The sequence below is a fragment of the Chroicocephalus ridibundus genome, chromosome 9 (genome assembly GCF_963924245.1).
Source record: "Chroicocephalus ridibundus chromosome 9, bChrRid1.1, whole genome shotgun sequence".
Taxonomy (NCBI): Eukaryota; Metazoa; Chordata; class Aves; order Charadriiformes; family Laridae; genus Chroicocephalus; species Chroicocephalus ridibundus.
In genome coordinates, this window is record NC_086292.1 from 27,911,795 (window position 1) to 27,939,575 (window position 27,781).

A 27,781-nucleotide genomic window follows, 5' to 3' on the forward strand; every position below is an offset into this window, starting at 1 on the left:
AAGGGCGGCGCTCATTGGCTCCCCCTGGCGGGAGAGGGCGGGGCAGGCGGAGGCACCGCCCAATCTGGAGGCCGCCCCCCCTCCGGCCCCACCCCGGCGGGTTAAAGTGGCGGCGGCGGTTTCCGGCGCGGCTGTCGCAGGCGGAAGCGGCGGCGGCGGCAGCGCGGACATGGCGTCGGGCGGCGCCAGCGGCTCCCGCTCTCCCTCCCCCGCCGAGCGCCTCCCCCCGCCCTTTCCCGACCCCCACGGCGGCGACAGCGACGCGCCGGGGACGGCTGACAGCGACACGGAGGGCGAGGACATTTTCACCGGCACCGTGAGTGTGGGCCGCGGGCGGGGAGGGGGCAGCGCCCCGCGGGTAGGCCCGGCCCGGGGCGGCTGTGAGGGAGGAGCTGTGGGGCTGGGCCCAGCGGTGCCTGCGGGTGGACCCTCTCTGAAGGGCGGTCCAGTGCCTGCAGGCAGCGGCGTGGCATCCTCCAGGTTTGGTTAAAATAGGGGAGAACCCCCAAAAATCCCCAAAATAAAACTCGGGGGGGTGGGCCGTTCCTCTGGGCTCTTGCTCCTGTAGGGAGCCCAGCATCTCCTTCCTCCCTAAGAGCACCTAAAGTGCCTCGGGTGGCTGTGGAGGGGGATGCCGTGGGTGCCTGGGGGTCAGGGAGCAGGCCCTGGGGTCCCCTTTGGCTGCAGGACTGTGCAGCAGCTCGTGCCAGGCCGGTCTCTGGGTCCCCGGGGTTATAACCTGTCAATTCTTGCAGAACCTGAGCATGTTGAAGGAGCCTGTCAGTGTGAAGATGTCCCTGTGTGGCTTGGGCACAGCGCCGGGGGCAACTGACAGCTTCTCGATTCCCCCCAGATCAGGGTCAGAGTAACTCATGAGCGGGCCACCTTGCTGGTTTGAAACCTGGTGGCAGCCGCGGCTCAGCGCCTTTGCTGTGCAGCTCGTGAGACTTCACGAGGAAAAAGCCCTCTGTCTTCCTTCCCCTGGCATCAGCTCTCATCCCTTCAACATCCCCACGTGGACGCTGGTGTGGTGCTAGCTGCCTTTAGTTTGGTATTGGGGGATGAACCCCTCTGTGCAGCAGCAGTGAGGTGATAGGAGGCATCCAGTATCTTCTGCTCATCACCAGGAGGGTCACCAGCACCTTGGTGACCTCCTTTACCTTGTACCAGCACAGTGGGCTGCAGGAGGGCCTAGGAAGGTTTGGTGTTCAGCAAACCAGGTCACTGTGGTGCTGCACAAATTCCCTGCTGAATGTGCAGGTGCGAATGGTGAAGGGTTTCAGTGCCTTTTCTTGTTTGTAATAGTTTTCTGTGTGTGAATCCCTGGTTGTTGAAGGCTGTTGGTGTTAACTCTTGCCGGCTGCGCTGGCGTTTGCTCCAGACAGTGGTCAGCAGCCAGGAGGGGAGTTAAAACACTGGCCAGTGCTTTCCCAGGCTGAATTCCTCCCCAGCCAGCTGTTGGCCTCAAGTTCTTGGGCTCAGCATCTGCACTGAGCGAGGTTCTCTGCTAGAGGGGGTGCAGAAGCTGGCTGCTCCAGCAGCCTGGTTGCTTGAACGCTGTAAGTTCTAGGGCTGGTTTCCTAACTCTGCGAGCTGAGGCTGGTCACGTTGTCCCCTGCGAGGGATGACACTCTGGCCTCTGCCTGCCTCACTCAGGTTTTTTGTAGTCTGCCTGCACCTGCCAGCAGGGCAGGAGGAGTTGGTGTCTCTGGCAGTAAACTCTCCAGAAACCTCCTGTCTGCAGTTTCCCAGGCCTGGTTTTCCCTGGGCTGGGCTCTGGGAGGCCTTGAGGAGGAGACCGTGGCCATGAACGTGCGAACCTGCCCGCTACTGGGAACGGAGCTGGCTTGGCCAAGCTTCATCCTGTCACCAGCACAAAACTGGAACTGTCTCTGCCCCACTTCTGGTGGAACTCCTGGCCTGGTGCTGCCTGGTGTCCTTGAGCCATGCTCACTCAACAGCAGGCTGTCTTCTGCTGGTGGCTTAGCAGCAGGGAACAAGGCAGATTTGGGGAGATGTGGGTAGATTCTGCCCTGTGTGAGCTTGAGAGGATGGAACTGCTACATTGGTCTGGGGAAAACAGAGCAGTGGAGTCATATGTTTTGAAAACAACGTGGGAAAGCATAACCCTGGCCTTGGAAGAGAAAGATGCAGGTACCTCTGGCTTGCACTAGGGCACGGTGATGGTCTTGAACTTCTCAGGACCTTTCTTTATTGAAGAACTGGAAGATGTAGTAGGTGGCTTGTTGCTTTGTGGTAGAGGCAGCCTCCCAAAACAGACAAGTGCCAACTGCTGTGGGCTTTCATGCAAATAAAGTGGCCCTTCACCGAAACTGGAGTCTGTTAATAAGCTAAAGCAGCTTATCAGGTGCTTAGTGTTGTTGTTGAAGCAACTGTCATAACTAATACTTGGCTCTTCTGTGCAACCCGGTGGCTTTGCTTGTCTCTCTGCCCTTGAGCGTTAGAAAAACACTTTGCAGGGAAGTCGGGTTGGTGAGGCAGACCCATCCGGCTGCCGGCGTTCGGGTGGCTTGACAGCGCTTAGCCATAACGCAGTAGCCAGCAAAGAAGCATTCGGGTCAGACACAAAAATAACCAGAGCTGGACCTCATCCGTCTGCTGAAAAAAGTTGGTCTGCTGCATGACCACAAATGTCTCTAGGGATGCCCTCAAGCGCCAGCTCTTCTGACCAGAGGTCTGGTTCCCCGTGGTAGGCATCAGGCTTGTACTGGGGACCTAAGGAGCTTCTGCCTGCATGCATGATGGTCGGGGTGTGCTAAATCAGACCTCTGAGATGGCGGGTGTTGTGTCACGGGCTGCAAAAGAGGCCGTGGCTCTTCTCTAGTAGCAGATGGAGAAGCAGGAATAGGGCGTGGTACTTTCAGTCTTAGAAACTAAGTCTAAAACAAACTGAGAACTTGGTCTCAGTAGAAAAGTAGGCAGTCCTTTTCTGCATTTGGAAGCTGGGAAACTCATTAGGGAAACTTCAGAGCCCACCTTAGCTTGTCCACATTGAGTGGGGTTTCTTTACCAGCTTGGGAAGCTCCTGTAGAAGCAGAGGATCTGAATGAGACCTGCTACAAATTTCCCTGATGTAGGTCACTGTGGTGTTAGCAGCCCTCGTGTTGGCTCGGCTGCTGGCTGGAGGAGGTCCCTGTGGTGGTTGCGCTCTTGTTGGCTTGGCCACCAGCTGGAGGTCCCTCTGGAGGACCCTGTGGGAGTCTGGGTGTGATGTTTGGTGTGGGTGTCTCTGCTCCCCACTCTCCATCACTAGCAAATGTAGCTCCTGCCTATAACTCTTCTGATCCAAGCTGGGAGTAGTCCCAGCTTTCTTCTCCAGGAAAACATCCTAAAATATAAGAGGACTTGCCATCGAACAGAGCACTGGTGTTTTATGTACCCAAAGACTTGGGCTCACCTCAGAGAGGAGCAGCGTTAGCACTGCTTTACTCCTTCGGGAGCAGTGCGAACTGATGATGTTTCCTTGCTGAAGAAAGGCCAAGGAGCCTGTCGGTTCGGAGTAGCTGCTAATAGTGCTCCATTTACTGGCCATCAAAGACCTGTTCTGTTCTCTGCTAAGTCGTTAAAGAATAGCCTTGCTGTCCCATCCTTGCTTGGAATAACTTGTACTTGCTTGTCTGCCTGCAAAATGAGGGATGATTCGTGATGCCAGCGTCCGTAGCGCTTGCCTGCAGCAGGAATGCAGAAATAGCTCTGCCTTCTGCTGTGGTGGACTGGTTGGCATACAAGCTCTCAGGTGGGCTTTCACCTTGTTCCCAAGCCTGCTCCTGGTAGCCAGGACGGTGTCCCCCAGCAAAGCTGCATGCCCAAGGGGCTGTTTGCTGTGGTAGGATCCAGCTGTAAGTCCCAGCCCTGGGGCTTGGGGCTGGCTTGTCCCAGCCCAGCCATTCATGGGGAGCACAAGCTTTGGGTTGCAAAACACAGTGTGCAAGACTTTGCCAGCATCGCTTTGCGAAACACGGAGAGCCATGCCTGGCTTTAGTCCAGCCTTGTCTCTGCTGCGAGGGGTCTTGCAGGAGGGCATGGTACGGCTCCATGAAGCAGTGCCAGGGCAGTGGAATCTGTGACACCCCTTGGAACTGAGCTGCTGCATTAAAGCATGGCCCAGCAGCTTCACACAGGCCCTGTGCAGCCCTCTGGGGAAGGGCAGCTGGGCTGGTGGTGGTGGTTGGACTGCTAGCACAAGTTAAGCTGCTGACAAGGCTCCCGTGATCCCCGTCGTCTTCCCTTCAGGCGAGCAAATCGCCGCAGGTCTCTGCCACCAGCAGCAACAGCTCAGCTTTCCCAAGGGATCTTCTGTTGGCATTGTGCTTGGATTACTACGGTTATCCCCAGTGCTGCCCACTGGCCTTGGTGTGGTGTTAGGGCTGGTGTGCAAGTCACTACCTGGAAATGGTGTGGCTGGGTGCGTTATGGGTGCTGTGCACAGGGGCACTTGCGTGTGCTCGACTGCCTGCTGCTCCTGACACCTGTAGTCCCCGGTCAGGGACTGGGGATGTGACACTTGGCCTGTGGGCTGGCACGTCCCAGTGACCTGCTAGCTGCTGCCGTTCTGCTAAAGATCAGGGTTGAGAATGGCTGTGAAGTTCTGCATGATACTTGGTGTCCTTAACAGCTTGGGTGCTGCAGTACAGCCTTGCTGGCAGAGATCGTAACGCTCAGGGGTGGGTGGAAGGGAAGCAGCCTGTGATGTCCTCTGGCCACTGCATTCACATGAGATTTGTAGCAGTGACCCTGTGTGGCAGCAGCTAGGAAGGTGAGCTGTTTAGTCCTCCAGCTTCCCTTCCTCAGTGTAAATGACCTTTTCTTTATGTGCTTTTAATTCTCTTACAGAGCAATCCCACGCCACCGAAAAGGGAATCTCTTCTCCCTGTGAGCAGCACCTCCAAAGAAAATGGTGTTCGTGTAGAGCAAGATGATCAGGACTTATTTGCAGGTGAGTCTGTGTCTACTGGGCGTTTACTGGGGCTTCCTGAACTCTAAGCCTGGAGTGATCTGCTTTGTATCCATGACCTATGTGTCACACTTATTCTGAACTATCACAGGTCCTTATCTCAAACTCGTGTTCCAGTCTGCTCTGGAAGCACTAAGCGCTGGTGGTGTTTTTGAGAACACCAAAGTAGCCTCCTCCAGGTCCCTAGCATAATCATGCGGCAGGATTAACTGTTTGGAAGCTGAAGAGCATTAAAATGGGGTTTGCTTTAGTTTTGTTGCCTTAAACTGTAAGGTGCTGAGTGTCTTCTCAGAGTTAAAGACTTTTGTTCTCTACCTTCTCCTCCCTCCGTGCGGGTGGAGGAAGCATCTCTGGTAGAGACGTGGCTGTTCCCAAGGAACAGGAAACATAACACCCCTCAGCAGGGGAAAACGAGGAGGGTCAGACCTTCCCCAACCCTGGCATGGCAGGATACGTCTGGCAGAGGCATCTGAGAGTCAGTTCTGGAGAAACCTGCTAACAGATACAAGTTTTTACTTCCTCTGGGTGGAGAAGTGTACTGGGAAGGAGCCTACCTTCCAGGCCAGCCTACACGCCTTGTAAAAAAAATTCCAGCTTGGCTTTAGCTGTTCTAGTGGAGCTCCTCTAGCACACAGCAAGGAGGTAATGCCTGGCTCCTTCTAGAGTAAGAGGTTCATTGGATTAACTTAATGTTCTCCAGCAGGATTGGTCAAATGCTCTTACTGAAGATGCGTCAAGTCATGCTCTTCCCAATACTTGTAGGTGTCCTCCCTATGGATTTTTTTTTTTCTAATTAAGACTATTGTTACTCTCTAGATCCCATGAACCTCTCGGAGAATACTGAAATTACCTTTCCAGAAACCCAAGGCAGAGAGGCTGACCCTTGCAAACTTCTCTTGACAGATGCCACCGTGGAGTTGTCTCTAGACAGTACACAAAACAACCAGAAGAAGGAACTGGCCAAAGCATCCAATCCTGCCCCCTCATTAGAAGTAGCTGCAAGCTCCTCTTCTAGAAACCCTCCAAAGAGCTATGAGGAGGTGAGAATTGCTCTGAGCTTTCCAACTTGCCCTGCTGGTTTCCAACTGTAATTGGCAGGAAACCTGTCTGTTTACTTAGTTGTAAACATGCATCTTAAATGATGCAATTAATGTAATTGCCGTACTGGATACCCTGGCTTGTATCTCAGGCCATCAGTCTGGGACTGATATGGCTGAAGTGGGGCTCAGGTCAGCCTGGCAGCATTCTTGCTCGTGTGGTGGTGAACATTGCTTCCAAAGCTGAAATAGCAAGCGGCTGATCTGGTCCTGAGGGTCTGAGCTCTGACTTGAAGCTCTATCACGCTGTATTGCCACAGATGGGGCAAGCGGTGTAGCTGCTGTTGTCCATGTTTTTAAAAGAAACAGCCTCCTGGGTGACGTGAGAGCACAGGGTCCTTATGTGGAACTTGTATTCTGGTTGCCAAACCCAGTTAATCAAGTGGTACTGGGCCCGAGTCTGGGTTCTCCCTTAAAGAGACTGAAACTATTTTGGAGGCAAGGAGAGTGTTCCTTTTCTGTGCCAGGCACCCCTGAGCTCACGAGGATGGGCTCTGCAGTGCCGTCAGGAGTAGTGTCTCAGTTTGGCTTCAGACTGGTGTAAGTGAAGGACCAATGCAGAGCTAGGTTGGGATGCTGAGCTGGTCAGGGAACTGATAAGCTGTCATCTTCTGGTTCATGGACCAAAGGCCAGCCTCAGCTCTGCTTTGCTCACTCCTACTACCGTTCCACTAATGAGGCACTGCAGGGCTTGCTACGCAAGCCTGAAGTCTCTGTGGCCTGTCAGAGGCGTCACTGCTGGCATAGCTGCCCACTGGCCTTTAGCAAAGCAGGGTATGACGGAAAGACCCGTTCAGATGGTGACTGCCAGTTGCTAACCTGACTCTCCATCCCTGTGTGCCTACACAATACAGCTTACCTTGGCTATAGGTTCAGTATTTTACGCTGTTTCAGATGAGAACTGAAATCATGATGTAGAAGAGCCCAAAGGGAACTATCTTGTGCAGAGCTGAGGCTGGAATCTGAGTTTCACCTTGGGGCTGAGCAGTTTGTACATCGGTCTGTGTAGATAGCAGTGTTGTAAGGACAAATCCGCTTTAGGATCCTTGGAACATGCGGCCCAGGCACAAGTGAGAAGCTCAAGGGCTTTATAGAATGGCCTTGGCCAGACTGAAGTACCAAAGGTGCCTTGGCAGTGTGATAAGCTCCCCGTAACGGATGGGACTTTGTGTTTCGAGGTGGTTTGGAGCCTGGCTTTCTAGTTCTAACTTGCTGTCTTCATGTGCTTACTCCAAACAGCTGGAAGAAGAGGAACAGGAGGACAAATTTGAGCTGACTGTAGGAGTGAGTGACCCAGAGAAAGTTGGTGAGTTAATGTCCTGGCCTGCTGCACGGTGAAGCACAGTTAGACAAGCCAGGCTTGGCAGTAGGACCGAATGCAGCTATCACCTCCACGTGCCACAGCTCCAGCTCTCGAGCTGTCTCTGCAAGTGCAAACTTGATCCCAGAGAAACTTCTCCAAGACTTCTTCCAACAGCTAGAAAAAGCAGAGCTACACAAAGCAAAATGACTGTGTCACAAATGAGCGAGGCAGGAGCGAGTTTTGGAAAGCTAGGGACCTCAATGACATGGAGCTGGGAGTGGGTTTTTTGGGAGGGTGAAACATGATGCTTGCAGTAGCAGAGCTTGGTGTCTGGAAGTGTGGCAACCAACTTGACTTGACGTCCGGGCAGCAATGTCCTGTGTGCAGCTGGCGAGGGGGAGGCAAAACTGCCTTAACCTAAAACTAAGTGTATTATTCCATGCTCTGCCACCTTCCCTAGCAGCTGTGCTTGCCAGGGAAGCAGCTCTGGCTTCAAACTGAGAAGCAAGAGGGCTTGTCTCCGTTGAAAGTGGGACTCGGCCAGCTACGTGTCAGTCCCTGGGGTGCGGAGAACCCAAGGAAACATCTGATCCCAGCCAGCGGAGCAGCCTCATGAGGGGCAGCTTGTTCTCCCTCTGTGGCTTGTGATCTCTGGAGCTGAGAGGTGCACTGAGGAGGTGTATTAGGTGTAGCACCAGACCTCTGAGGATGCCCTTCAGTTGAACTACCAGGTAAACAAGGGGATTTCTGTGTTAACCGGAGAAAACTGCCCATGATGTTTCAGAATCCAACCACATGCAGCCAGGGGCTGTCTGACTTGCATCCTCTGAATAGACTGCTTCATGTGCTGTACAGCCGCCGAATTGTTGCATGCTGAGCAGATGCGTGGAGTCAGCCCAATTGCTGTCGGTGTAACAAGCGACTGATTGTCAGTGTTGCCTGCCTTAGGAAGTAAAAGGAGGGCTGAGCAGTCAGGTCGGGGAAATGCCTAGCGGGCAGGAGTCCTGGGGCCTGTGGTGAGATGCTGCCTGTGGTTCTGTACAAAGGTTTGGGGCTCTCTCAGACCAAAGCTCAGAACCACCGAGGCAGGCGAAGGCCAGGAGCCTCGTGCTTTGCTTTCAGGTGATAGTGGAAAGTGCTGTTCTTGTGATACTAATGCCTTGGTTTCTGTTTTCCGTAGGGGATGGCATGAATGCGTATGTAGCCTACAAAGTGTCAACACAGGTATGTCTAATTCATCCCTCCTGAGATGGGGTGCCATTATTTTTCCGTGCTCGGAGGCAGCTGGACTGTCTGTTCTTAGCCAAGCCAGTGGTGACCTAAATAAACAGGAGGCCTGAATGCCTTGTTACATGGATTCAGGAGTTATAATCCACCCCTACAGATCAAAGGATGAGCCCAGCTGAGAAATAGGTTTTGAACCTGTTTGAAAGGAGGCTTTTTTTTTTCTTTTTTCAGTTATCTACCTCATTGCAGTCCTGGCTGATACTGGTGCTCAGTGTTGGAGTGAGCAGCAGGAATGACATCTGTTAGGGAGAGCCCCAGACGCTGGGACTGCCGCTAATGGTTGCGTACCGATGGTAGCATCAGATTAAGCTGACCTGAACTCAGCTCTTGCTGAAGAGCTGCTGCTGTAGCTGGTTTCATGTCAGGACCTGCTCTCCTGGGCTAGTCGCAAGAAGTCGAGCCTTCTGCAGCTGCTGCCCTGCTTGGAGCTTTAGGGTGCTGCTAGGAGCTCTGCAAAAAGTTGTTCCTAGCTGCCTGTACGGGGGCTGCTGGACGACGGGCATCCTGTTCTCTGAAGCTGATGGTGTTTGAAGGGGATCAGGGGACTTGTTAGCCTCCGCTCCTGCTCTGCAAACACAGTCAAAAGCCACTGATGGCCCCTGTAGCCTTAAGGTGATAAAGTGTGACCTGACAGCCGTTCCTGTCCCTGTGGGGAGCAGGGATGATGGGATTAGGCAACGGGCAGGGCTTACCAAGCAGCCTGCGGCCACAGTAACAGCTGCTCTGTTATTTAGTGGATTAAGACTGCTGCTTGGTCCAAGGAGAACTGTTAGGAGGTAAGTTGGTGACAAGCGAGGCCCAAGCTTCCTCTGTTCAGCCTAGCCCATTTCTCAGATCTTGCAGAGCTCAAGCTGTCCCGCTTCACCCCCAGAAGTGACAGCAGATAGAGCCAGCGAGGCTGTGCGTGCAGGGGCCAGCTTCCCCGCGTGAGTCTGATCTGAGTCTCGTCTCTTCCCCCCACCCAGACGAGCATGCCCATGTTCAGGAGCAAGCAGTTTTCGGTGAAAAGGAGGTTCAGTGACTTTCTGGGTCTCTATGAGAAGTTGTCGGAGAAGCATGCCCAAAATGGGTTCATCGTTCCTCCACCGCCCGAGAAGAGTCTCATAGGTGAGTGGTGGAGGTGCAGAGCTCTAGAGCAGGTCCTTCTGGTGGCGAGCTTTGCACCCGAAGGACTGCCTGTGGTCTCAAAGCTGAGAGGGAAGCTGCAGAGCAGCCGTGGGGAGCAGGTGTGGAAAACAATCTGGGTTCTGTGGCACAGGCAAATCTCTGGTTCCATACTTGGAGCTCTGGGCTTAAAGCCTTGTTTGAATTCGCAGATGCCTCCACATCTGCTTGATGCAGAGTAAAAGCTCATCCTCTGCGCTGTCACTGAATTGCTGTTCACTTGAGTCCAGACCTGTAACCCTTCCAGTCTTGCCTGGCATTGCTCTGTCTCTCTTCCGGATGTTGACTTCTGCTAGATGTTGGGCATAGAGTTTAAATTTCCAAGTAGCTCTTGCTGATATAAGATCTAAATCCTCTTGTAAAATACCTCTCCTCTGCTGTCACCCTGATAGTCTGTAACAGACCGTGCTACCTTGTGTGTTGAGTTTGATGCAGCTCATTAATTGTGTCTTCCTTCTGTGCTAGGAATGACCAAAGTGAAAGTTGGGAAAGAAGACTCCTCCTCTGCAGAGTTCCTAGAAAAAAGACGGGCTGCTCTAGAGAGGTACAGACCCCAACAGCTATCCCCTCGTGCCTGAACCAAGCAAGGGACCTCTGAAAGGTCAGACTGGCTGCACTCTCCTCCCTATGTGAGAAAAGCCATCTGCTTCTAGGTTTGCAGCAAACCTGGAGGCTGCTGAAGAGTTGCAACTGCAGAGAGTTGCTTTGATGCTGTAAAACAACCTCCTGCTTCAAAAGACTCTGCTGGTGTTTGGGCCAAATCTGGCCAAACTCCGCTGACAGGGCAGGGAGAGAATTGAGCTGTCTCAGGAGCCTAAAAACATGGATATTAAGTAATTGTACAAACAGTGCAGATCAGGTGAGAAACAACTCGATCTCTGTGTAACTCGCACCCCAACTATGAAGCCATGGGTGGCCTTTGCTCTGCCACCTGTGACTGTTGTAGTTAGCACTGGGATGCTGATCCCCCCTCCAACTTCAGCCTCTGAAAGATCCGTTAAAAGCTTCGTTGTTAAAGATGTAACACTAAATTTTGATCACTTGGTATATCAAGTAACTTTCTTGCTATAGCAAGTGTTACTCAAAGGTCTGGCAGGTCTGATCTTGCAGGCTGGTCTCACCAGAGTCCACAGGGAGGTGGGACTCTTGGTGGGTAGATGAGAACAGCTTGGTGGGCCTGACTTTCAGCTACCAAACTGCCGTTTCAGAGCACATAACAAGCAGGTTGTAGGTGACCCGCACATGCTGCAGCTCACTGTGGTGGCTCAGAGCCAGGTTTGCTACAGCCGAAGTAACTCTCGGTGCATTCCTCTCCACAGGTACCTACGGAGAGTGGTCAGCCATCCAACCATGCTGCAGGACCCCGACGTCAGGGAGTTCTTGGAAAAGGAGGAGGTCAGTAGTGTGGAATACTGTAGCTACAAGTACCTTGGAAGTACAGACGGAAACAGTACACAAGGAGTTAGTGAAACATCATCCTTCAAAGCTCAGTGAGAAGCAGCAGAACCCTGTAAGAGCACTTGACCAGGGATGAGGAGAACAGGACTCTCTTCTGTGTGTCAGTGCTTGTTTAAGCACTGTATGCTCATCACGAGCTCTGGCCAAGCTTGCTTCCATCGTGGTGGGGGCACGTGTTGAGAGCACAGGTGGTCTTTGTTCTCTGAAATGCATGGTAGGAGTGTAGCCCGCTGTTTGGAGGTGAGGGGGGTCCCGTGCTGGCTTGGCCTGATGCTCAGATGTTGAGGGAGCGCTGGCTCAGTACTGAGCCATGTGGCTGATGTGGTCCCTGCTGCTCCAAGGAGAGTGTGACCATGCCCAACTGCACACCTGGCTTGGAGAAGTCGGAGTCTTAAAGAGGCTGAGCCCCAGGGAGACCCGAGCCTGAGTGATTCCAGCAGTAACGCTGTGCTGGAAGGCTCTTGCGTAGGAGCAGACATCACGGAAACACCTCACTTTGCTGCTGAGCAGATGCAGCTCTGTCTGGAAGATAGTTGTGGCTGGTGTGGAGCATTTCCCAGCATCAAAGCACTGCTCTAGTGTCCCCCAGCAGTGCAAACTGCTGATGGCTTTTGAAGAGATGCTCCGAAGCACTTCTCTGTGCCTGCGTAACCTGTGGCAGCTTGGGCGTCCGTTAGTTCAGGGATTCAAGTAGCATGGCAGGTTCTTACAGATCTGTGATACCTTGGTCAAGCAGAACAGGCAGACCCCAGATAACACTGTCAGGTTTAGGAACTCCGCGTTAGTTTGAAAACCACTCCAGCCCTGTTATTTGAAATACCATACAGGCTGTGCCACCACTTGGGTGGTGTCTGGCTAATTCTTTGCAGTGCTGTGAGCAGAAAAAAACCCACTGTCAAGGGACCCACGTGCGAGAACGATGCCACTGTGGTGACAGCTTGCTAAGCTGCCGTTACCTCCTGGCACAGCAAACTTTTCTATTTCTTTATAGCTACCAAGAGCAGTAGGCACCCAGACCCTGAGTGGAGCAGGAATACTGAAAATGTTCAACAAAGCTACGGATGCCGTCAGTAAAATGACCATCAAGATGAATGAATCGGACATAGTAAGTATTTGGACACCTCTGGGCTGTCCTTGTCCTCACTCCGGAGCTGGGTGCTCTCCCCAGCTCAAGCTTTGGGTGCTAGATGGAGGGAAAGCCCCGCAGCGAGCCCGGCTGTAGGAATCAGCTCTGGCTTTCCCCATTTCAGTGGTTCGAGGAGAAGCTGCAGGAGGTGGAGTGCGAGGACCAGCGACTACGGAAGCTGCATGCTGTCGTCGAAACACTAGTGAACCACAGGAAAGGTAACAAGCTTGGCATCGCTTGAGCTGTAGCTTGGCGTGTAACAGTTAAGCCTCGTGCGGTGCCTGACTGGAGGTCGCCAGTGCACGGCTGTCCTAGGAGGCACTTCGGAGGAGATAGGACAGCGCTTCCTTACTGTAAAGGGCTCTTGGTCTCTTCACCATGGGAGACAGAAGTAAAACAGTAACTCACCTCTTCTGTCCAGCCCTGTGAGCTTAGGATGATGGCGCTGAAGTGAACCAGCGTCCTGCTGGATGGAGGCTGCCGTAGCAAACCTGAGCAGAGCTGGTCTTATTCCTAATTCCGAGCTGTCCTCTGGCAGGGAGCAGGGGTGTTTTTCTTCTTCTGCATGTTTTGAGTGGCTTCTGCGAAGCTGTGCCTGTCCTCCCACTCTGCTGCTTCCCTTCTCCTCCCCGGCTGGAGTTCCTAGCCCTCGTCTCGCCGTGCTGCAGAGCTGCCGGCTCGGACCGAGGCAAGGCTGGTTCTTCCAGCCAGCATCTCCTGGGGCTACAGGAAAGCAGCTCCTTGGGCTGAACTCTAGGCTGGGGCTTGACTTGTGGAGCACCCAGCGTAGCGAGGCCCATCGGTTGTCTCTCTTATTCCATTCACTAGAGCTAGCCTTGAATACAGCCCAGTTTGCAAAGAGCCTGGCCATGCTGGGGAGCTCGGAGGACAACACGGCCCTGTCCCGGGCACTGTCCCAGCTGGCTGAGGTGGAAGAGAAGATCGAACAGCTGCACCAGGAACAGGCTAACAATGACTTCTTCCTCCTGGCCGAGCTCCTGGGAGACTACATCCGCCTCCTCTCGGTTGTAAGGGTAAGCACTCCTTTGGGGCACGCTCTAGGCCATGCCGCTGGTCCCAGCACCGACCCTAGGCTTAGGTGTGCCAGGAGGCAGCTGGTCTTCTAAATCCAAGCCCAGGGCATGGCGTGCCTCTGCTCTCCAGGCAGAGGGCAAACTTGCTGCTTGTCCAGTTGTGCGTATGTTGGAGTGGTTAGATTGGAAACGTGGGGTACATGAGGCCTGGCTGTCCTGCTGTTCTCCAGGGGGGATGTGGAGCAAGTTCATCGCTCGTAGGTGGCCTCAACCCTTCCAGATGTGAAGGCTGCAGCTACTGTGGAGGCTGTGAGCTGATAACCTGTGATCGGGGTGTTGCAAATAGGTCTGCCAAGCACCTACTGGGGGAGAGCTTGAGTCTTCACGTCCCCACAGCCTGCCTGGTGCACTGGCCTCCGTGCTGGAGGCTGAAAGAAACCAGTCCCAAGCGAGCTGCGAGTCTGGCAGGCTGACTTGTTTCTGCCCCAAACATGTCCTGCCTCTGAGCAGTCCTTTCTGGGGGCTGCAGAGGCCAGAATGCAGCCCAGTGAGTAGGCATGAGCCTCCTTGGTCTGCCAGGCTGTACCGAGAGGTGTGGTGGGTGCTGCAGAGCAGGATGGAGATCTCTGCTCGTGCTGGAGGTAATAAGGCTTATCTGGGATGTTCTGGTGAGGAGCCCTAGTGTTGCCTCAGACTTTACCTGTCTCTTGGCTGCTCTGTCCTGACCAGGCTATCAGACACTGCTTTCTGCTATTCTAGCTCTTCTCCACGATCTAGCTGGATGCATTCAGAAGCTTAATGGGATCTTCCTTGCTTGGGCTGGTGACTTGCAGGCCTGCTAGCATCATCTGGCCTCCGGAGCTGGTGCAGGAGGACGCTGCATGGTCAGCAGGAGCTGCGGGCACTTAGCTCTGCAGGAGCTCGCGGTGGAGGTCTGGTGGGGGACAGGCAAGGGTAGCTGCTTGTACTGGCCACTCTCGATGTCAGACTGAAACGGGCGGGCAGCAGGGCTTGGGGACAGGTCAGGCATTGTGCTTGGGATGCCGCCAGTTCAATGGGTGGCCTCAGGCCTGTCCGGGCTTGTGCTGAACCACGCACATAGATGGAGCTTTTCCAGTGACTGTCCTGCTGAACCCTGGAGCAGGTGGACGGCCCTGTATGAAGAGAGGCCTTAAAGCTGCTCCTGAAGCATGAGTTGGTTGATGTTCCACCTGGGTTCCTTCACTAGTAGAGCAAGTCCATGTTCTGGTTCAGCTTTGGTTACACTGAGATGGGTCCAGGACCTCAGTGATGAAGCAGCTCTGTCAACTAGCTGATGTCACCCCTGCCAAAGACATGGTTGTTACTGCCAGCAGAGCTCCTGGCAGCTGCCCGCTGTTCCTGGTGTGGTAGTAGAGGCAGAGTAGCAGAGACAGAGCGCACTCAGTCTCTGCTCCTTCCTTTCAGGGAGCCTTTGACCAGCGCATGAAGACCTGGCAGCGGTGGCAGGATGCTCAGAGCATGCTGCAGAAGAAGAGGGAGATGGAGGCCAGGCTGCTCTGGGCCAACAAACCCGACAAGCTGCAGCAGGCCAAAGAGGAGATCTCGGAGGTAGGGAGTGAGGAGGGCCAGGGCCTCTGCTCAGCTCCTTTCCTCTGTGCTCTGCTGCGAGGCAGTGGGAAGGGCACGTTGTGAGCTGAAGGGACAGGTAACTGTTGCCAGCCTGGCACCAAGCCAGCCTTGAGCAAGCCCCGCAGGAAGCCACAGAAGCCACAGGAGGGGCTGCTTGCGGTCCCACCTCCCATGGCTTCCTTGCTGAGCTTGCAGCAAGCAGGGGATGCAGCTTGCTGTGGCGACGAGGACCTGAAATGCCGGGCTTTGCTCCGGCAGCGCCTCTCACGCGAACGGTTGTGGCACCAAAAGCGCTTGGAGAGGGGAGCGAGAACTTCTCCACTTCCCCTCCCCTGGAAACAGCGCGGTTCCTCTCTCCGCAGTGGGAGTCTCGTGTGACACAGTACGAAAGGGACTTTGAACGGATTTCTGCCGTCATCCGCAAGGAAGTGATACGGTTTGAGGTACGTTTGGCTCATCCCTCCGTGTGCAACCCTGCTGCTGGTCAGCCTTGATGTGCCTTGTCTGGGAACACCAGCCTGCGGTAGCCGAGGGCCACCTTGGCTCCTGACCCTGGTCCTGGGACAGCGGCTGCCAATGTTTGTAAATCCGGACATGTGTGAGTTGGGGTATTGCTGCTGCGGGCAGAGCTGGTGTCTTTTGGCTCAGAGGCGGCTTCTACGCAGAGAAGGGCATCCATTAAAAGGAAGGTGGGAGGGCAAAGATCCTCCGAGCCCTCAGGCTGGTGCTGGAGATGAGCTTCATCCTCAGCATTTTGGGCTCTTCTGCTGGTCTCTTCATGGGGCTCCAGGAGGAACAGGAAAATCCCGGTGGTTTTTCCTTCCTCCTCCTAAAAAGCCGGAGGGTTTTGGTGGTTCGTTGAGCCCTGTACTGACTCCTGCCCTCGTCTCTTGCAGAAAGAGAAATCCAAGGACTTCAGAAACCACGTCACTAAATACCTTGAGACGTTATTAAACTCTCAGCAGCAGGTGAGCGGCCCCAGCCCCTAGTGGGCTGTCACCTCCCCAAGCACCGCCGTCCGAGCTTGTGCCCCCCCACCACCCTGGGTACATCCTTCTCCCCAGGTGTGGGGAGGGATGAACCCCCGCCGGCTCGAGCAGGGCAAAAATATAAGCACTGCGTCCCCCTTGATGCCTGTTTTGGGGGGACTGTGCCCTTTGAAAGGGTTTTTACCCCCTCCCAAAATGCTTCTCCCCTCGCTCTGGGCTTGAATGGTGCTGGCAAAGGGCCCGCGGGCTCCTGACTCTCTCCCTCCCTCTCCCCACAGCTGGTGAAGTACTGGGAAGCGTTCCTACCCGAAGCCAAGGCCATTTCTTAATTGGACCGAGCAAACGAGCGTACCTGAACTTTGCCTTTTTTTTTTTTTTTTTTATATACACTATACCTCTTCCTCTTTTACACGTGAACCAACCCTAGTTACACACTCTGGAGCTGGTAGAGGTTTAACCCCCAGACAAGCAGCTTTGCAAGCCAGTTAACTCTTCTAACTGTATATTTTTCATTTAGCAACATATATTTTCTTACTGAAGAGAAACTAGTTTCCTGCTTTGAGACCAGACCTGCGGCAGGGGGTTAACAATATATGTAAAATGTATATTTTTCAGGCTGGGTTTTAGGGCTCTAATGACTATCTTATTCCTGCAGTGCCATTAAAATTCTGTAATAAAACTTCTATCAGGGCAAACAGGCTCTGTCTGGTGGGGGGGTGGGGAGTAACGGCCGCATCCTGCCGCTGGGGAGGGAGGGAGGCAGGGAGCCTCCTGCCTTGTTGTGACTGGGGACAAGGGTGACCTTGGGCACTGCCCCAGCCACCTGTCCTGGCTCCTGATTAAGCCTTGGCTTTCTGCCCTGCTCCCACCAGGAGCCGGGGGCGGCTGTTTTTAGGATCTGAGCTCAGCGTGGTGGCTGGCGTGGGGTTTTTCTTAGGGGGGGGGACCTGGCCCCCCAGAAATCGGCGTGGGGCTTCTGGGGGCTGGGATGCTCCTGTCCTGCTCGTGCCCCTTCAACCACCCCCTCCCCAGGACCCCAGCTGGGGATTTCATCAAAACCGCTGCCCCCCTTTTTTTTTTCTAAAAAGAAACAAAAAGGGAAAAGGCAGCTCGTGCTGACTTCCCACTTTCCTTTCCCCTTGTCCCTGTCGCGCCGGATCCCTGCGGGACCTCCAGGCTCCGCCACCCCCCTGCATCCCCCCCTTCAACAGCGCCGGGTTTGGAGCTGGGGCTGCAGGACCCCTCCCTGGGGGGCTGCTGGCCCCCCCCCGTGTCACCCCGCGGTGGCCGGGGCTGTCCCCGCTGCCGGAGGTGACAGCGGCGCGGCCCCCCCGCTCCCCCCGCGGCCGGGCGGCGTCGGGCCGGCAGCATGATCGCCGTCTCCATCCCGGCGGCAGAGCCCCCGCGCAGCCCCGACACGGCGCACACGGTGAGGGGCGTCCGCGGGCCACGGCGGGGGGTTGTCTCTGGATCCGAGGGAGGAGGTTTGGTTGTCCCCAAGGGGTCCCCAAGGGGTCCCGACCTGCAGCGTGTGTGTGCTTCCCTCTGCCCCGGGGGGTGGAGGTCCCCATGCGTCCCCGGGGGTCCCTGCCGGTGGGGGGGGACACACCCCACAGGCCCTTTGAAAGGAGGGGGTCACTGGTCGGAGGGTCCCCTCTGGCTCCGGGGGGTTGGGGGGTCCCTGCCTGCCCCGGGGTGTCCCCACCTGCCCCGGGGATTGGATGTCCCCCGTTCCCCCGTGTGTGTGGGGGAGGGCGTGGGGGTGGGTGTGTTTCCCTCTGCCCCAGGGGTCGGAGGTCCCCAAGTGTCCCCGGGGGTCCCCACATGCCCCGGGGGAGGAGGTCTCTGCCTGACACGGGTCCCTGCCAGGGCCACCCTCTGCCCTTGAAAGAGGAAGGGGGGAGTCCCTGGCCCGGGGACCCTCCCCTGGCTCCGAGGGGGTCCCCTGGCTCCCGCTTGCCCCAGGGTGCCCCCATCTCCTCTGGGGGGGGGCGGGGGGTGTGTGTGGCGGTCCCTGCCTGCCCTGGGGAGGGGTTGGCGATGGTGGTCGCACTTTTCCCAAGCGGTTGGAGGTCACTGCCTGTCCCCAGGGGTCCCTGCCTGCCTCGGGGGTGCCCCGACCTGCCCCAGGGGCTGGAGGTCCCTGTCTGCTCTGGGTGGGGGGTGAAGGTCCATGACTAACCCCGGGGGGGTCCCACCTGCCCAGGAGGGAGGGTGTCTCCCTCTGCCCCAGGGGCTGGAGGTCCCCAGGTGTCCCCAGGGGCCCCCACATCTGCCCTGGGGGGGGGTGGTCCCTGCCAGGGGCACCCTCTGCCCTTGAAAGTGGGGGTGTTCCTCTGCCCTGTGGGGGGTGTGTGTGTGTGTGTGTGTGTGTCTCCTCTGGCCCCAGTGGAGTAGGGGTGTCCCAGGGTGCCACCATCTTTCTTGGGGGATGCTGGTCCCTGCCTGACCCCAAGGGTCTCTGCCGGCAGGGACACCCCTCTACCTTTAACGAGGGTGGGCAGGCATTGCCCAGGTGTCCCCTCTGGCCCCAGTGGGTGGGGGGGGTCCCTGCCTGCCCCGGGGTGTCCCCACCTGCCCGAGGTCGGGGGGGGTGGTGGTTGTTGGTGGGGGGTGGTGGTGTTTCCTCCTGTCCTTGGGGGTGCGGGGGGCTCTGTCCCATCTCCCTGGGTCCCATCTGCCCCAGGGGTCCCTGTCTGGCCTGGGTGTCCCCATCTGCCAGAGGGCAGGAGGTCCCAGTCCTACCCGGGCCAGGGGTTGGAGGTCCCTGCCTGTGCCCAGTGGTCACAGCCTGGGAATCTCTCTGCCCTTGAAGTGTGTGTGTGGGGGTTTCCCTGGCCCAGGGGTCCCCTCCGGCCCCAGAGAGTTGGGGGCTGGGGGTGGACAGACGACATGGCCCTGTCGGGCCTCGCGTACCCCTGTCTGCCCCAGGGGTCTGCGTGTCCCCATCTGCCCTGGGGATGGGATGTCCCCAAATTCCTTCCCCCACCCCACTCCCGGGCGTCCCCCACATGCCCCAGGAGTGAAAGTCCCTGCCTGGAGACAGGGTGGGCGGGGGTGGGGGTGGGGACTCTACCTGTGGAAGGGGTGGGAAGGGTTGTCCCCGGCAAGGAGGGCTCCCCTCTGTCTGCAGGGTGTCCTTGTCATCCCCAGGGTGCCCCACGGTTTGGAGGGCTCTGCTTGCCCCACCAAAACCCCGGGGTGGGGGTCCTGTATGTCCCAGGGAAGGGGTGTCCTCCAGCTCCCAGGGGGTCCCATCTGCCCGGGGCGGGGGGAGGGACTTGGGGGAGGTGGGGATGTCTCCACCGGTCCCAGGGTAGGAGACCTCTGTCTGTCCCATCTCCCTTGTGTCCTGCCCCCAGATACCGCTGCCTGTGCCAGGGGTGGGTGGGTATCATCCCCATCCCCGGGGTGCAGAGCCACAGCGGGTACCTGTGAAAACGCTCGCTTCCCCTGAAATGGGGGTGGGGTGGGGGGGGCGGTGGAGGAAGGGAGTGTGTGTGTGGGGGTGGGTGTCCCCTGGCCCATGGGGGGGGTGGGGTGGGGTGGTGTCCCCTCTGTCCCTAGGGATTAGGTGGGTGTCCCCATCTGCCCTTGGGGATGACAATCCCTGTCTGCCACCGGGATGGGTGGTCCCACTTTTCTCAGGAGGGTGGATGTTCCCAGCTGTCCCCAGGGTCCCCCCCAGCCTGAGGGTGGAAGTCCAGAACTGCCCCCCCCCCCTCCGGGGGGGGAGGGGACTCTCTGCCCTTGATGTGGGGGGAGACTGTCCCTGTCCCAGAGATCCCCTTCTGCCACCAGGGGTGGAGGTCCCTGCCTTGGGGACCCTATAGCCTTGAAAGGTGGGGGATGTCCCTGGCTTGGGGGGGGGGGGCGGAACTTCACTCACCCTTGGTGGTGGCAGCGAGCCCCTGTCTGCTCCTGGGTGTCCCTGCTTGTCCCCTTGGTTTGGGGGGGTTGTGTGCCCCCACCTGCAGGGTCCCTGAGTGTCCCCAGGGATCCCTGCCTGCCCTGTGGTGCTCCCACCTGCCCCAGGAGTGGGAGGGAGGGTGGTGGGGGTGGTGGTGGTGTGTGTGGAGATTTGGGGAGTGGGGGGAGCTGGCGATCCCTGAGTGTCCCCCGGGAGTCCCAACCTTCCCTGGGGGGAGGTTGAGGAGGTGGGGGGGGTGGTTTCTCCCTCTGACCCAGGGGTTGGCGGTCCCCAGGTACACTCCCTTGGAGTGGGGAGTGCAGGGGAAGGGGGTGGTAGTGGAGGTGGCTGCCTGCCCTGGGAGGAGGAGGAGGATGAGGATGAGGATGGAGGCCGTGATGGCTTACCTGCGGCACAGGTGTTCAGGGTGGAAGTGCTGTGCAATGGCCGGCGGCACACGGTGGCGAAACGCTACAGCGAGTTCCAGGCGCTGCACAAGCGGGTGAGACCCCCCGGCACCACGGGGAGGGGGGGGTGACACGCAGAGGGGACACCAGCTCCCCAGCGCCGGTGGGAACCAGCCTCCTCCTCCATGGTCCATGGTGTCCCCCCATGCTCCACCCTAGATCAAGAAGACCTGCAAGGTCCCCGACTTCCCCCCACGCCGTGTCCCCAACTGGATGCCCAAAGTGCTGGAGCAGCGCCGGCAGGGCCTGGAGCTCTACATACGGGTAAGGTGCCAGCCGGGTCTGCCTTTGGGGGTGGGTTTTTTGGGGTGCTGACTCCCCCCCCGGTGCACGGCAGGGTGTCCTGTACCACAACGAGGAGCTGCCCCAGGACGTGCTGGACTTCCTGAAGGTGCGGCGTTGCCAGCAGGACCCCAAGGCCACCAGCCCCCCGTGAGTAGATGAGTTTATCTGGCATGGTTTCCCACCCCCCTCACCCGCATGCAGCACCCCAAGACACTGGGTTGGGGACGATGGGGACTGGCAGGGAGCTGGCACGCAGCCAGGTGACCCCAGGTGCCGATATCCCCTCTCCCGTGGCAGCACTGGCCCCCTGCCCTCCCAGCGGCCCGTCGTTGGCTTCTGCACTGACCCCTACGCGCAGCCACCAGGCACCGGTAAGGAGCGGCACCGCAGGTGCTGGTCCCCAAGAGCCCCCAAAACGTGTTTTTTCATTAATGGGGCCTGGGAGGGAAACAAAAGCGCGCCAGCTCCCCCCTTTCCTTGCAGACCTGCTCCCTGACACTGTCCTCAGGGGGGTCCTGCAGGGCCTCTACGTCCCCCTGAGCTGCGGCCCCCACCAGGCAGCACCTCGAGCCCCCAGCCTGCCGGGGTCCTGAGCACCCACCCAGCACCCGGGGCAGCAGTAGGAAGGAGCCCTGCAGTAAAAACAACCTCCCGTGCGGCAGCTGGAGCTGGGACGGGGCAGGAAAAATAGGTGGGAGAAGCCAAGGGGCAGGGTGGGGGGCACAGCTGGTCTCCAGGCCAGCGCTGCTCGCCCACCGCCACCCACAGTGCCTCTGCCGGCTGGTTGGCGGTTGTGGTAGGAGCCCTCAGAGGCTGAACCATGCCGGAAAAACCCCTCAGCATCCAGCCTTCGGTGCAATAAATCACTCGGGCTTGACTGGCAAAAGATTATTGTGCTCTGTAATTGCGCAAAGCAAACTGCCCCTCTCAGCTTAACAAAACCTGAAAGAAGGGGGTGTGAGGGTCAGGGGATGCTGTGACCTGCCCCCTCCGAGAGCAGAAGAGAGGTGACCCTTTAAAAAACACATTGGTCACATTTATTGGTGCATGTGCTTCTTACAAAAGTGATGGGAAGAGGAGCCAGCGCCCCGTCCTGCCCGCTGGAAGGCGGCAAGGTGCCAGGGGAGGCCAGGCAGTAGGGCACGGCGGCTCTGCTGCTGCTCACCCACCCCGGGGACAGCAGGGAATGCACAGCGGGGGAGCGGGGCAGCCCCAGGCCCGTGGCCCTTCGCGGCCGGGCCCCTTGCCGTGTTGTGGAGCCCGGAGGGTGGATCACTCTTTGGCGATGGCGAATGGCTTCTCCACCTCGATGGTGCCGCAGTCAGCGATGACGACATCCTTCAGGGGCTTGTCCCGGCTGTCTGTCTTGGTGTTCTCCACCTTCCTCACCACGTCCTGGGGACAGCAGAGGCATGAGTGCGGGGCAACGCGGGGCACGGGCAGTGCCGGCTCGGTGCAATCCCTGTCCCAGAAGGCACCTCCCAAACCATCCTCCACAGCGCTCTGCCCCCTGTCAGCCCCCTGGGCAGCACCTGCCCTGTCCCGCTCTCCCCTTGTTAATCCATCACCCCCTTACCATGCCCTCCAGCACTTTGCCGAACACCACGTGCTTGCCGTCCAGCCACGGCGTCTTCACCGTGGTGATGAAAAACTGGGAGCCGTTGGTGTCCTTGCCGGCATTGGCCATGCTCACCCAGCCAGGGCCGTAGTGCTTCAGCTTGAAGTTCTCATCGGGGAAGCGGTCCCCGTAGATACTTTTTCCTAAGGGAGAGGAAAAAAAAGGCTGTGTTGCTCTCATGGGAAAGCGTCAGGGTAGGGGTGATGATGGCGGCTCTCTCCACAGGCTGGGTGGGGTGAATGAGCGCATCTAGAGGGAGGACCAACTACCAACCCCGCAGGGCTGCAGGGAACCGTGAGCTACCTGCTACTGGAGGGAGCTAAAAGCACCCTGTGAGCTGGGCAGGAGGGATCACGCCCTCAGGGGACTAGAGCAGGAGGCTGCAGGAGAGCAGACCTGATAAGAGCTTACAAGCCCAAATACTGACATCACCAACACTGCTAATGTTTGCTAAGCGGTGGTGGAAAGCCTGAACTCTGCTGCTACCGGACTAAATGTGTCATGGCAGTCAGGACGCCCAGCAGAGGCACCAGCTGCTGCAGAGGGAAGTTTTCTCAGTGAGGAGCTCCAGGTCCTCCTGGGGCAGACGATACAGCTACACAGGTAACATTCAGAATTCTCACTGCGCCCGTCCCACCCCAGCAGCAAGCTCTGCTTCGAGCCCAGGTCTCTATGAGCTGCGTGCCCACCCGTCCCCACTGTGGTACCGAGCTCCAGCTCCACACTGGTCCCCAGGGGGAAGATGGGCCGTGGGTTGGGAGCGTGGCTGCTGTCTTCCTTCAAGACAGCAGCTGGATCCCTGGGGTGGTGTGGGACAAATTACCTCCAGTGCCATCTCCACGGGTGAAGTCTCCTCCCTGGATCATGAAGTCCTTGATCACACGGTGGAACTTGCTGCCCTTGAAGCCGAATCCTTTCTAGGGGTGGGGCGAGAGAAAACGGAATGAGGCAAAGGGACAGATGAGCTGCCTGTGTCCCAGGGGGCCGGGTGAGGCCCAGCCAGGCAGTTGCCGGCCCCTCACCTCTCCAGTGGCCAACGCCACAAAGTTCTCCACCGTCTTGGGCACTGTCTTGCCAAAGAGCCCGATGACGACACGGCCTACATCCTCCTCACCAATCCGCAGGTCGAAGAATACCTTGGGGGGGTGGAGGTAAGCTGGAGGGGGCCATCACCAAAGCCAGCCTCACCTTGCAGGGCGAAACCCCCACCCGCCCCTGAGACTGACTCACCAGGCCTAAACTCACTGGGCCCCCCCAGCCCCTCACCCCCCCAGCCCCATCCAGGTCCCCCTCACCCCATCTGGGCCTCTTTCACCCCAGGCCTCCCTCACCTCAGATGGGTCCCCCTCACCCCAGGCCTCCTTTACCCCAGACCCCCACCCCACCTGGGTCTGCCTCACCTCAGGCATCCCCCACCCCATCCGGGCCCCCTCACCTCAGGCCCACCTCACCCCAGCACCCCCCACCCCATCCAGGCCCCCCTCGCCCCAGCACCCACCCCCCTCCCCCAGGTTGGGTCTCCCCTCACCTCAGGACCCTCTCACCCCAGACCCCCAACCCCAGCTGGGCCGCCCTCACCTCAGCTCCCCCCCCAGCTGTGTCCCCCTTACCCCAGGCCTCCCCTCACCTCAGGCCTCCTTCTGACACAGCCCCCCCCCCCCCAAATCTGGCCCCCCCCCTCTTCTCAAGGGCCCCCTCACCCCACTCCCCCACCCCACCCCACCCGGGCCCCCCTTGCCCCAGGCCTCCTTCACCCCAGGCCCCCAACCTCACCTGGGCCCTCCTCACCTCAGCTCCTCCCGACCCCAGCTGGATCTCCCTCGCCCCAGGCCTCCCCCACCCCACCCGGGCTCCCCTCACCCCAGGTCCCCTCTCACCCCGGGCCTCCTCCACACCATCCGGGCCTCTTTCACTCCAGGCCTCCGTCGCCCCAGACCCCTCTCACCCCAGGCTTCTCTCCCCTCAGGTCTCCTTTGTCCCCCCCTCCATCCGGGCCCCTCTCATCCATGCCCCCCTCACCCGAGGCTTCCCTACTCTCAGGTCTTCTTCGTGTCCCCCGCCATCCGCGTCCCTCTCATCCCAGGCCCCCCCCACCCCATCTGGCCCCCCCTCACCTCAGGACCCCTCACCCCAGGCCTCCATCGCCCCAGGCCCCCCTCAACCCATCCATGCCCCCCTCACCCCAGGTCTCCTTTGTGTCCCCCCGCTCCATCCGGGCCCCGCTCATCCTAGGCCCTCCCCACCCCATCCGGCCCAGCCTCACGCCAGGACACCTCACCCCTAGCCTCCCCCCGTTCCAGGCCCCCCCCAGGCCCAGCCGGGCCCGCTCTCCCCAGGCCTCCCCCGCCCCAGCCGGGCCCGCCCAGGCCCTTCCCCGCCGACCTTGGCGGTGACCTTGGGTCCCTTCTTGCGCTCGTCGGCCCGCGAGGCGGCGGGCAGCAGGAGCAGGAAGGCAGCGCCCAGCGCCGCCGCCGCCACCAGCACCTTCATCCTGCGCCGCTCGCAGCCCGGCCACAGAGCCCGCCGCGCCGCCTGCATCCGGCCGCGCCCCCCGCGCCCCCCCGCCCCCGCCGCGCAGTGGTACGCGCCCGCCGCGCGCCCCGCCCGCCCGCCCGCTCCAGCCGCCCGGGCGCGACCAACGGCCGCGGGGAAAAGGGGGGGATCGGGGGGAGTGGGGGGTGTCGAGGGGGCGGCACCGCTGCGAGCCGCCGGACGGCTGCCACGTTGCCCCTCGCTCGGCAGCCGCGGCGCCGGCCAATCAGGAGCGGGACAACGCGATGATTGGCTGCCGCGGAGGAGGCGGGGCGGGGCCGCGAGGGCGGCGCCGGCCAATGGGCGCGGGCGGCGGCCTGCGAGGGGGTGGGCAGGCGCGCGCGGCGGCCGCTGGGGGCGCTGAGGGGGCGCGCGCCGCCGGCGGGGAGCGGCGGAGGGTCTGTGTCCCCGGCGGTAGAACGGCGACAGCCCGGGGCGGGGGGGGGGACGTTAAACGGATACAGTAAATGACAGCTCGGCGGCCCCAGGGCCCTTCGCAGCTCCGGGTCCGGCAGCAGGAGGGTGCGGCCTTTGCCCTTGCTGCAGCGCCCCCCCCGCTCCGCTGCAAAGGTGGAGTCTTGGCCTGAGGGCACAGCGGGAGAGGGGCCTCTGTGACTCCCCGCCGCCGGCTCCTTTCCCTGGGCAAGACTGAAGAGCGGGGCGAGGCTGTGTGATAGAGCTAAAGAAAAGGATGAGAGAGGAGAACGGCCTTCATCAGAGACACAGATTTCTGTGAAATACCAGCTGTGGCCAGGCTGAAAGTGGCACACACAGAAGTGTGTGCAGCATTGCAGGTGCCCATCATGGAATTGTCGAGGTTGGAAGGGACCTTTAAGATTATCGAGTCCAACCATCGACCCAACACTGCACAAACCACCACTAACCCACGTCCCTCAGCATCACGTCTGCCTGGCTTTTAAATACCTCAGGGATTGCGACTCCACCGCTTCCCCAGGCAGCCTGTTCCCATGCTTGATAACCCTTTTGGTGAAGAAATTTTTCCTACTATCCATCCTAAACCTCCCCTGGCGCAACCTGAGGCCGTTTCCTCTTGTCCCATCACCTGTTCCTTGTGAGCAGAGACCGACCCCCCTGGCTACACCCTCCTTTCAGGGAGTTGTAGAGAGCGAGAAGTCCCAAGACTAATTTTTGGGAACAGGAAATGAAAGTTCACGCTAAAAATATTGTGTTAAGGCTGGGAAATGCAGGGAGAAAAAGCGTCCTGACAAAGATCCCAGTGTGAAGCAGTTTCTAAGAGCGGGAGTTGCGCTGCAGATGCTCTCCCTGTCTAGATATAGTAAAAGCTGCTTTTATAAGGTGGTACGTTTGCCTAATATCTTGAATGCTTTTCTCTGTACTGGGAATAAATAACCAGCAGCTATTTGCACATGGGAAAACTTCGCAATCCTGGTGGTTGATTCCACGGAAGCGGCACAGTGCTGTACCTTTCTACACAAGAGCCCGGGGAGTGGGCAGAGACACAGGGAGGTGTCACTCAAGGCTGCAATGGTTGGGTCACTGGGTCACTGCCACCTTCCTCTCCGCTGGCACGGCTGCTGCCATGGCATGTGCCAAGGGATTCATCTGGAGCTGAAGCCCCTCGCTGTGCCCTTCCACCTGGGGAAGGCACGCTTGATGCCTACAGCTCTATTCCAGAGACACGGGGACCACGCGAGAGCAGGTTTTGGTGTGGTTCACATCTTTGTGTTCCAAGGAACTAATGGTTTGGCCCATTCTGCTCCCCACAATGCTCGAAGTGGGAACATACAAGCAGAGGGAGAAGAGAAATTGGTGCCACCGTGCCTCGGCCAAGCTCTGGGGCTGAACCATCCATGGCTGTAAAGCACAAAGTGGTGAGAAGGTCCTGTAAGTAAGTTCCCACACCGTGCACTGTCCCCTCAAAGGAGGGCTCAGAGCTTCTCAGAGGAGAAGAGGGCTACCAGCCGAGCCTGACTGAAGTAAAGGAAAAGAAAATACAAGCGATGTGGTCAGGAGGAGGTAATAAATACGTCTGTTCATGGAGAACAATGCAGCAGTGCAATGTTTTATTGAAAAAAAAAATAATAATCATCTCACTTGATACCTCAGAAGACTGCATCGCAACGTTGGTGGGCCACAGTGTGGGAGAGCTACATCGGGAAGGCCAGCACAGCGCCGGGCGCCCCCCGCCGCGTGGGCCCAAGAGCCCTCCCCTTGCGCCCCCACATCTCCCAGCTACTAACGAACTTCTGGTGAGGAGAGGAGAGTTTGCCCAGGTAGGCTTAATGCCCTGCTTCCTACCACAGCATGGCTGGCTCAGTCTGGCTTGTGTCTCCTAGTCACCTCCGAGCTCCCTGGGGACAGCGGTTTCCTCAAGCACAGGACTTGCTGTTAACCTGCTTTATTTTCCTTTTTTTAAAAAAAAAACAAACCAACCCACCCACCCCACATTTTTGCCCTTTTGAAGAGTCCAACGTACGATTATAGTGCAAGAGGGCTTGGTACAAGTGAGCATTACCAGCATGCCGTGGGGGGACAGTCCTCCCCTACAAACACATCATCGTAGGATTAAAAGAACATCGTATCTCCAGAGAGAAGCGGTAGTGGGTCACGGTGAAATAGCTTTCAAACCGACCCACTTGAAAACAAGGTCAGGAAAGTTTCTAAACAATCAAATACATTCACTTTAAAAAAAAACCAAAAAACAAACAAAAAAAAAAAAACAAAAAAAAATTAAGAACAAAAACTGTTGAGATGGCCCCTTTTCCCCCCCGCCCTCCCTCACCCTGCAAACACTTACATATGCTGCAACTACAAGCTGCTCCATGACCGGAGGCAGCGAGGAATGACCAAACACGGCAGGAGATGCAGAAGGAATTGAGTTCTGGTGACAGGCACTTAGTGGGGCTTAGGAGGGCAGCAACAGAAGTGTCTCGGGGCCCGGCT

At 58.0% G+C, this 27,781-nt stretch overlaps 3 protein-coding genes across 6 annotated transcripts; 2 read left to right on the top strand and 1 right to left on the bottom strand.

The window, feature by feature from the left end:
* The first annotated feature begins 114 nt into the window (after nucleotides 1-114).
* SNX1 (sorting nexin 1) lies at nucleotides 115-16,729 on the top strand. 2 transcript variants are annotated; one of them, XM_063346798.1, is made up of 15 exons: nucleotides 115-316; nucleotides 4,855-4,957; nucleotides 5,792-6,015; nucleotides 7,312-7,378; nucleotides 8,556-8,599; nucleotides 9,628-9,769; nucleotides 10,292-10,370; nucleotides 11,146-11,221; nucleotides 12,276-12,389; nucleotides 12,535-12,628; nucleotides 13,239-13,444; nucleotides 14,891-15,034; nucleotides 15,418-15,498; nucleotides 15,952-16,023; nucleotides 16,323-16,729. In XM_063346798.1, exons 1-15 carry the CDS (start codon nucleotides 170-172, stop codon nucleotides 16,371-16,373), a joined length of 1,644 nt encoding a protein of 547 aa, XP_063202868.1. In that variant the 5' UTR covers nucleotides 115-169; the 3' UTR covers nucleotides 16,374-16,729. The 2 variants fall into 2 exon arrangements, with proteins under 2 accessions (XP_063202868.1, XP_063202869.1); XM_063346799.1 differs by having other exon boundaries at nucleotides 5,879-6,015.
* Nucleotides 16,730-16,986: 257 nt separating this feature from the next.
* SNX22 (sorting nexin 22) lies at nucleotides 16,987-21,419 on the top strand. 3 transcript variants are annotated; one of them, XM_063345587.1, is made up of 6 exons: nucleotides 16,996-17,473; nucleotides 20,373-20,456; nucleotides 20,581-20,685; nucleotides 20,759-20,853; nucleotides 21,004-21,077; nucleotides 21,264-21,419. In XM_063345587.1, the coding sequence occupies exons 1-6, from the start codon at nucleotides 17,414-17,416 to the stop codon at nucleotides 21,395-21,397; spliced, it is 552 nt and encodes a 183-aa protein (XP_063201657.1). In that variant the 5' UTR covers nucleotides 16,996-17,413; the 3' UTR covers nucleotides 21,398-21,419. The 3 variants fall into 3 exon arrangements, with proteins under 3 accessions (XP_063201659.1, XP_063201657.1, XP_063201658.1); XM_063345588.1 differs by having other exon boundaries at nucleotides 17,005-17,473; nucleotides 21,190-21,419; XM_063345589.1 differs by lacking the exon at nucleotides 20,373-20,456 and having other exon boundaries at nucleotides 16,987-17,473.
* Nucleotides 21,420-21,720: 301 nt separating this feature from the next.
* Nucleotides 21,721-24,902, bottom strand: PPIB (peptidylprolyl isomerase B). Its single transcript, XM_063345586.1, has 5 exons — nucleotides 24,707-24,902; nucleotides 23,347-23,460; nucleotides 23,148-23,241; nucleotides 22,283-22,467; nucleotides 21,721-22,101 (listed from the first exon to the last, which is right to left on the bottom strand). The coding sequence occupies exons 1-5, from the start codon at nucleotides 24,860-24,862 to the stop codon at nucleotides 21,979-21,981; spliced, it is 672 nt and encodes a 223-aa protein (XP_063201656.1). The 5' UTR covers nucleotides 24,863-24,902; the 3' UTR covers nucleotides 21,721-21,978.
* Nucleotides 24,903-27,781: the final 2,879 nt, after the last annotated feature.